Source organism: Silene latifolia, chromosome 6 (genome assembly GCF_048544455.1).
Source record: "Silene latifolia isolate original U9 population chromosome 6, ASM4854445v1, whole genome shotgun sequence".
Classification (NCBI taxonomy): Eukaryota; Viridiplantae; Streptophyta; class Magnoliopsida; order Caryophyllales; family Caryophyllaceae; genus Silene; species Silene latifolia.
Window position 1 is genome coordinate 136,394,910 of NC_133531.1, and position 9,717 is coordinate 136,404,626.

At 43.9% G+C, this 9,717-nt stretch overlaps 1 protein-coding gene across 1 annotated transcript; it reads left to right on the top strand.

The window, feature by feature from the left end:
- Window positions 1-5,957: 5,957 nt before the first annotated feature.
- Window positions 5,958-6,854, top strand: LOC141588768 (uncharacterized). The gene has a single exon (XM_074410195.1). It carries the CDS (start codon window positions 5,958-5,960, stop codon window positions 6,852-6,854), a length of 897 nt encoding a protein of 298 aa, XP_074266296.1.
- The last annotated feature ends 2,863 nt before the right edge of the window (window positions 6,855-9,717 follow it).

Sequence of the window (9,717 nt, forward strand, 5' to 3'; positions counted from 1 at the left end):
ATTCCTTACATTACCAAAACTTTCCCTATATAAATTCAAGTACGTTTACTTAACTTCCAACCACAATCCCTCCAATCACAAGCCATCTTAACATCTTAATATCTTTTTTTAATTAATTCCTTAATAATTAAGATGGCTTCATCAAAGGCTATTTTCTTCCTATGCCTTAACCTAATGTTGTTCACTTTGGTTTGTTCAAACTATGTCCCCACCCCAACCCCAACCACCCCACTACCCCCATCATGTCCGACTCCAGCTGATGGAAAGTGCCCTAATGATGCCCTAAAAATAGCAGCATGTACTGAAGTACTAATGGCTATGGAAGAGCGAAAATCCGAGTGCTGTAGCCTACTTGATGGGCTTGTAGGCGTTGATGCATCATTATGTCTTTGTACAAGACTTAAGGCAGCTTTGTTGGGCTTTCCAGTTCTTAACCTTTCTATCTCTTCAGCATTGTTACCTAACTTGTGTGGTAAGGGTGATCTTAATACTCGGTTTCAATGCCCTACCTGCTAAAACAATATATAATTCCATGAATATGTCATTTATTCATGATGTTGGGCACTTTCTTTTCTGAAGATTATTTCCATTTCATTTTATTTATATTGATTCTATGTAACTAAGATCGTAATCCCTTTTTTTTGCTAAAATGTCAGCTTTTCATTGATAATCAGCAACACATACAATTGTAGAGCATATTTGTGCTAATGTTTTACATCAAATGCACCTTACTTAACCAAAGCCTATCCTTAGGAAGAATAGGCTTGTTACAACAAGTATGAAATCTATTACGAATAGAAGTAGCAATCTGCCTGGCCACCAAGGACGGACAAACCAATCGATGATGGACCCAAGCTTCATTCCTTTGTAACCACACATAGTACCAGACTGTAATTATAGCAGCATTGGTGACTTGCTTTCTCAGGCTACTCCATCTCCTCCTCTTAATCTGTTGCATCACATTTCCAGAGCTAAAGGTAGCTCCTAACGAAGTAGTAACCAAATTCATCACCTGCATAGTATACGGACACTCCTGGAACACATGAGTATGACTCTCAATAGCCATAGCACACAAGCAGCAGAGATCATCCTCTACAACTCTGTAAACGTACAATCTGTCCTTCATCCTCAAAGCTTGTTGTGAAACTAACCAAGCAATGAACACATGTTTAGGAGCAGCAAGTGTGCACCAGACAGACTTATACCAAGTGACTTCATCTTTCCTTTCCCTTAACCAATTATAGCAACCCTTAACAGTATAACTTCCAACATTCTCATTCAGAAACCCTTGCTGAATTATATCCCTCACCTGACACACCTTCTTCCAGTGCCAGCTAACATCTGCAGAGGGGGTATATTCAGACCAAGGATTACCTTTCATATACACGTGATGAACCCACTGGACCCACAGCTTGTCAGGTCTGGTTGCTACCCACCATGCTAGCTTGCAAACAGTAGCAAAATTCCATGTTTCACTCCATTTCAATCCCAAACCTCCCTCTTTCTTAGGAGCACAAACCTTCGCTTAAGCTTGACAATGGTGTCTTATTATACTCAACACCTCCTTCCCAAAGAAAATTTCTACAAATAGCATCCACTCTTTTAATAACACCTTGAGGTAGCACAAACATAGAAGCCCAATATGTATGCATTGTTGATAACACAGAGCTTACAAGAGTAAGTCTACCAGCAAAGGATAACTTCTTAGCACCAAGGCTCCTTACTCTACTCACAATTTTGTCAATCAGACCAGCACAATCTTTGATTTTCAGTCTTCCAGCTGTAATAGGAACACCAAGGTACTTAAAAGGTAAGGTACCCTCTAAGAACCCTGATATAGATAAGATCTCCTGCTTCAGGCCACTCTGCACCCCATTAAAATAAGCACAAGATTTCTGAGGATTCATCTTCAACCCAGAAGCATTAGAGAAGGCAGAAAAAGCCCTGAGCAACAGCACCATGGAGTGAGCATTACCTTTACAAAACATCAACAAATCATCTGCAAACATCAGATGAGTAAGCTTCATTTGTTTGCAGAGAGGATGGTAATTGAAAGGCATCTTTTCAGTAGCACAAGCCAAAATTCTGCTTAAGTATTCCATGCATAGAGTAAATAAAAGAGGGGAGATGGGATCTCCCTGTCTTAATCCCCTTTTGCCATGGAAAAAACCAAATGTTTCTCCATTAATAGCTAGACTGAAAGCAGCACTTGTAACACACTCCATCACTAAATTTTTGAACCTTTCAGGAAAATTGAAGGCAGTAAGGATATCTCCTAGAAACTTCCAGCTGACAGAGTCATATGCCTTCATAAGATCCATTTTAAACATACATCTTGAAGAGCAGGCTTGTCTATTATACAGTTTGACCAAATCCTGACAAATCATGATGTTTTCTATAATGCTCCTACCTTTGATAAATCCTCCCTGATTCAAACTAATCAACTCAGGAAGAACCACAGCTAACCTATTACACATAAGCTTGGAAATGCACTTGTATACAACATTACAACAGGCTATAGGCCTGAATTGAGTGACAGAATTGGGCATTTTGCATTTGGGAATCAGAGTTAAGGTAGTAGCATTGATTTGTTTAAGGAGTTTCCCAGTGGCAAAAACATCCATTATAGCTGCAGTTACCTCATCTCCAATAATTGACCAAGAATCTTTAAAAAAGGAGCTAGTATACCCATCCGGCCCTGGAGCCTTGTGATCAGGTATAGAAAAAATTGCAGACTTAATCTCCTGAGGAGTGACAGGGGATAAAAGCTGCTCACAATGATACTCATTGCAGACACTCCCTCTTTTAATAATATGATGGTTCACAGGATCAGTACACACCTCAGTACCCAGAAGATACTTATAGTAGCCTAAGAAGGACTCCTGCACCCCTTTGGGATCAGAATGAGTCCTACCATGCATATCCTTAATAGTAATTATCTGATTCCTCATAAACCTGGTTTTAATGATGCCATGGAAATACTTGGTATTACAATCTCCATCCTTAGTCCATGCAATCTTAGCTTTTTGACTAAGAAAAAGAGCACATGCTTGTTGCAACTCTTTAACCTCCTCATGTGCTTGCTTTTCCTTAACTAGCCAGTAAACATCTCTAGGATCATCCGCAATCTTGGCTTGGATATACTCCAGATTCTTTAGAGCTCTAATAGAGCAATTCTCAATATCATCAAAATGATCCTTGTTAAATTTCCTTAAATGTAGCTTCAGATGTTTTAATTTGGTAACCAACTTGAACATTTTGGTCCCATCAGTAGAACCTTTCCACCAATTCACCAGATTAGGAATGAAAAGTGGAGACTTGCCCCACATTGTGTAATACTTGAAAGGTTTCCTGTGAGTCCTTTGCTGACTGGCACTCTGGATTAGACAAGGAGTATGATCAAATGTACCCTCAGGAAGGAAATTAGCATACATGTCATTCATCTCCACACTCCAATCAGTATTAATAAGCACCCTGTCCAATCTACTATAGACTCTAGTAGCATGGTCCTGCTTGTTATTCCAAGTAAAGTAAGATCCAATAGCAGGTCCATCCACTAGGGCACATCTATCCAAACACTGCTGGAAATCATCAATCTCAGCATCCAAACTATCACCCCCTAGCCTTTCAGAATGAGATAAAACACTGTTAAAATCCCCACAAACTACCCAAGGCCCATTGATACTACCAGCAAACTTCACCAACTGTTCCCACAAAGGTCTTCTCTCAACCAGATCGTAATCTTATCTTATCATTTCGTTATTGTGTTTTATTTTGTTGATTTTATTTTATTTATTTGATTTTATTTATTTGAGGTCAACAACACAGTTGATGATCTTATTAGCCCTCAATTTGGCATTTAATAAAGTTGTTAATGGATGCTTCTCAAGTTTTTTTCACATTCTCATCTCCACAATTGTTATGGTGGATATAAACTCGCTAATCTTCGATCAAAACCACAAGTAATAATCTAATTATTATATGTATCTACAAGTACCACCATCCCGATCATTTGTTTATCTTTTGTTTTTTTGGCACAAAAATATAGAAAATGGTACGTGACCTATTATGGATATTGTTAATGAATGACAAGTGGACAATGAGCTATGTGTATGATCAAATTACCATTTTAACACATTCCAAAATATAAAAAGGTAAACGAATTAAATAAATGAGACACCAAAATATAAAATAACTGAACAAATGATCGGGACGGAAGGAGTATATATTAAGTAATTTAAGGGACTTGAGTACAACCGCTTTCGATCACCACATTTGATTGCCCGTTCCGACTAGCTTTTCAAGGCCCTCTGTAATTAGGCCCAAAATCTGGATATGGGCTAATCTGGGGCAGCAGGTCTGGAAACATTGTGGGACGCAGGGTATCAGGGAGCCAGGGTGACAGCGTCAGGATGGCAGCATGGAACGTGGGCTTTAATCCGCGTAGAAGAAGTATATGAGGACTCCATCACTTGCCATATCCGGGGAAGCAAAGTCCTACTCCGCGCCAAATTAGGAATACTTGGGAAAGAAGTAAGAAACCCTAGATGAATGGGCTCTACTATATAAGGGGCTTCAAGGCAAGACAGAAAGATCATCAGAAAATACAAGAAATATACCCTAGCATTCACAGCAAACGCACGAACCGTACTTCCTCCAGAATTATAGTGAAAATCTTGGTGGGATTCCGTCTCCCCCCGCGGTTGTTTCCCAAATTGGGTTTTCCGCGTCACCAAAATTGCTTGTGTTCTTTATTTACATCGCACCTACAGGTTAACATACAACAAACAATCAAATCATAATACGGACCTAACGCTAAGACCACTTTAACCCTAAATTGGTAGAAATTTACCAAAACAGTTTGGCGCCCACCGTGGGGCATAGTGGTCGTCTTCGTTAGCCAGTCTACTCAGCAAGCATAACATGTCCGAACACAAAGAAACCAACTCAGGCAAAGACACCAGCGGTGCCCTCAAAGAACGCTGGTACGTCGCCCTCGGAAGAACACGATACCATCTCCTCAAGAACAAAAAGACACACAACCTCGGTTCAAACCACAAGTACTGCCCAGATTCCGACGGTCAAGCAAAGTCAAAGTTCCCAGGTAGCAGCAAGCCCATCTTCGGAGAGAGTCCAGACCAGAGATCCAAGAGTCGTCCAGGGACGGCCGGGAGTCCCACAGCTCGAGAGGGGAGCACAATCTAGGCAGCAGGCTCAGGCTCCTCCGAGTCCCACGAGCATCATGATAAGTGGATTGGACACATTGGCAAGGACAATCCGGACAATGCAAAACGAGAATAGAAGCATGAGATCCCAGATGGAAGAGCACAACAACCTCCTCCGAGCACAGATCAACGAGTTAAGAAGCCACGCCGCTAATTCAGCCTCCTGGATGCAAGAAGACAGATCCGGAAGGCCACCAGGAGAAAGTGGGGACCGGAGGCAGACACGGGTATTACCACGCGAAGTGGCACTCAGGCTGGACATGGACGCAACACCGCAGCCAAAAGGAGGCCTAGTCTTAACAGGACTGGGGGCATTGACGCCAGATGAGGAGCCAGCGCGCCAAGAGCCTACGCCCACATCAGATGCAGAGGGACGCCAGAGGAGTAGGGCTGCAGCTGCGGTCCCAATTATCAGGACGCCAGTTACGAATCAAGTTGAGTATACCTAGGAAAGCGCCCCGGCGGCAGCAGCGTCGCATATGCGCCAAACAGCAGTCTTAGAACAGCAAAACTTCGTACGAGGAGCAGAACATCAGTCACAGGAGCATCCGCGACCCACCGGGAGAGAGACATACATAGAACAACAGTACCAGGAACTACGAAGCCTCCTCCGGAGGGTCCCAGGAATGCCTCTGCCTATGGAGATGGCTGCACCAGAAAGCTACGCTGACTCACCGTTTACTGACGATATAGCTACAGTGGCCTTACCAAAAAGGATTTAGCGTCCCAACGATGACCCTCTTCGATGGAACCACAGACCCCTGCGATCACATTAGTCAATTCAAGCAGAAAATGATGGTTACCACTGCTACGGGAGCCTCAAAGGAGGCATGTATGTGTAAAGGGTTTGGTTCGACCCTAACCGGAGCAGCATTACAGTGGTTCGTCGGCTTGCCTAATGGGACCATATCTTCATTCACCGATTTGGTCAACGCGTTCAATCAGCAGTTCTCCAGCAGCCGGAGAACACCTAAGCAGCCAAGTGGTCTATACAGGATCGTTTGGGAAATAGGTGAGTCAATCAAAGATTACGTCACCAGGTTCAATGCAGAAAAAGTCTCAATACGAGGTTGCGATATGTCCACTGCCATCAACGCCTTCAGGCAGGGCTTGGATAAGGAATCAAATCTCTACAAAGAATTAACAATGTATCCTTGTGAGAGATTCGAAGAAGTTCAGCAGAGAGCTACAGCGGCGTTAAGGTTGGAAGAAGACATACAGGCTAGAAAGGGAATAGCAAACTTCGACAAACTAAGCAGGAAATTCACAACAGAAAAGAAAGACGAACGAGCTAAGCCATACAGCAGACCCAATATCAGCAGAATAGCAAAAAAAACTCAGCAAATTGACGACTCTCCGCATCCTCCTAAGCTATCTGAATACGGATTCAACACGGGAATGGAGGGGTTGCTGAAAGCACTCAGAAGCCTAGGTGATCAGGTGAGATGGCCAAAGCCTCCTGCTCAGGATCGACCCAACGACGACAGAGACAGCAGCAAGAGGTGCGAATGGCACCAGGACATAGGTCACAGGACAGAAGATTGCTACAAATTGCAAAAGGAGGTAAAGTTCCAGGTACGCAAGGGAAACTTGGACCACCTGTTATCACGTGGGGGCAAGCGGGGATAGAGAGAAGAAAGCAAATCGGTGTGCTCCTTCGCTCCACCCATATGCACGAAAATTATTAACGTGATAACAAAGCGGATCCGAGCTATCAGGTTTGACATATTCCGCCGCTAAGAGGAAAGCCACCGGAAGTAAAAGGGATCATCCGAAACTTCATACGAGTAAGCGAGCAATTTACCCCGGTAACTTTCGACGAGACTGACATAGAAAGCGGTGCAGAACAACACGACGATGCCCTAACTATAACGTTATCCATTGGCAATTGCACCGTACGAAAAGCATTAGTGGATACAGGGAGTTCTGTGAATCTCATCATGCTCCAAACCCTCAAAACCATGGGTTTTGATAAAGAGAACCTGATAAAGAAATTTGTGCCCCTGGTGGGATTCAGTGGCGAGACTGCGCATTCAGTAGGTGAGATAACCATCCCAACATATATTGAAGGAGTGAATAAACTAGTAAGATACCTAGTCATTGAGGGTCCAACCACCTACAACGTGATACTAGGAAGACCATGGCTGCATCAGATGAAGGCGGTGCCCTCAATATATCATCAATGTCTCAAGTTCCCAACACCATGGGGTACGGTCACAGTAAAAGGAGATCGAGAGGAATCCAGAAACTGCTACGCTCAATCCCTCAAGGCTACAACCAAGCTCCCCTCATAGCAATTACAGGACCGGGGCACCTCGACATAATACAAGGAACCTCCCTCAGAGGAACTGGACCAGATACACATGGACGAGGAACACCCGGATAGGACAGTATTGATTGGGGCAACTTGCAGTGAAGAGCTGCGCAGTCAGCTGATTCAATTTCTGAAAACCAACATGGACTGCTTCGCTTGGTCCCACAATGATATGGTAGGTATAGACCCATCCGTTATTTCGCATAAGTTAAGCGTGAACCCAAGCTGCACCCCGGTACAACAGAAGAGAAGAAAATTTGCGGCAGAACGAAATGAGGTCATTAACAAAGAAGTAGACAGTCTCTTGGCAGTAGGTAAAATTAGAGAAGTTAGCTACCCTGAGTGGCTTTCTAATGTGGTAGTTGTGCCCAAGAAGAACGACAAATGGAGGGTGTGCGTAGACTTCACAGATTTAAACAAAGCTTGTCCCAAGGACCCCTTTCCACTGCCACATATTGATGCAATGGTGGACGCTACTTCGGGACACGAGGTACTAACTTTCCTCGACGCCTGTAGCGGTTACAATCAGATCAAGATGCATCCGCAAGATCAAGAGAAAACGGCATTCATGTCGGAAAGAGGCATATATTGTTACAAGATCATGCCCTTTGGCCTAAAGAACGCCGGATCCACTTACCAACGGTTGGTAAATAAAATGTTCAAACAACAAATAGGAAAGACCATGGAAGTATACATAGACGACATGGTGGTGAAGTCCAAAAAAGCAGAAATGCACATGGAGCACTTGGCAGACACCTTCCAGACGTTAAGGGAGTTTAAAATGAAACTTAATCCGTCCAAGTGTTCATTTGGGGTATCCTCGGGAAAATTATTAGGGTATATGGTGACCCAGAGAGGAATTGAAGCAAGCAAGGAACAGATAAAAGCAATACTCCAGCTGGAATCACCCCAGAAGCCAAAGGCTGGCAGGGAAGGTGGCAGCCCTAAACAGGTTCATATCAAGGGCTTCAGATAGGTGCAAGCTGTTCTATGATATATTGAGGAAGAGTCAGAAATTCGAATGGACTGAGGAACATGAAAAAGCATTTGCAGAACTCAAAAGCTACCTAAGCACGCCATCGTTACTCGCAAAGCCGGAGCAAGGGGAGTCACTATTCCTGTACCTGTCTGTCACGGAAGCAGCTGTAAGTGCGGTCTTAGTCAAAGAACAAGAAGGACTGCAGCATCCCGTGTATTACATTAGCAAGTCTCTGCTTCCTGCAGAGACCAGGTACACTTCTTTTGAAAAACTAGCGTTGGCTTTGGTTACTGCTTCCTATAAACTACGGCCGTACTTTGAATCTCACACCATCCATGTAATAACCAACTACCCGCTAAAGACTATTATGAGGAAGCCTGAACTTTCGGGTAGAATGACTAAATGGTCAGTACATCTTAGTGGGTATGACTTACAATTTGAACCCAGAACAGCGATAAAATCCCAGGTCCTAGCAGATTTCGTCTCTTACTTCTGCCCTGCTACCCGTGGGGAGGTAGAAGAAGGAATGCTGGCGATAATAGGGAGTCGGGATGGTGAGATGTGGACCCTATACATTGACGGAGCCTCAAACGCCAGGGGGGCTGGTGTGGGGTTGGTCCTTCGGTCACCTAAAGGAGATATGATAGTACAAGCTATTAGGTGTGAGTTCAAGGCAACCAACAACGAGGCCGAGTATGAAGCCCTTATACTTGGGATGCAGATGGCGTTAGGGCTTAACGTAAGGAACCTGACGGTATACAGTGACTCCTTAGTTGTGGTAAATCATGTAAACAACGAATATGTGGCACGTGATTCAAAGATGATAGCCTACTTGAAGATAGCCACAGAGCAAAAGTCAAAGTTTAGAACGTTCAAGAAAACTCAGGTGCCGCGAGATCAGAACGTGGAAGCAGACGCCCTGGCAACATTGGGGGCCACCTTCCAGCCTACAGAACTATCAAACATACCTATCACCCACGTGTTGACTCCAGCTATCCGAAGGAGCCGATCGAATCGGGTGAAAGAGGATGTACACATGCGATGTCTTGTGTGGCAGAAGCCGGACGACCTGGTTTCCACGATGGGACAAACAGGATGCAGATTGGAGGGTTCCATACCTAAATTGGCTAAGGGATGGGACACTCCCTGAAGACAGAAAGGAAGCACAAAGTTTCAGAATAAAAGCTTCCAGGTATATC

What these genes read in the sequence shown, in the direction of transcription:
- LOC141588768 (XM_074410195.1), top strand. Translation starts at nt 5,958, where the DNA reads ATGACCCTCTTCGATGGAACCACAGACCCCTGCGATCACATTAGTCAA.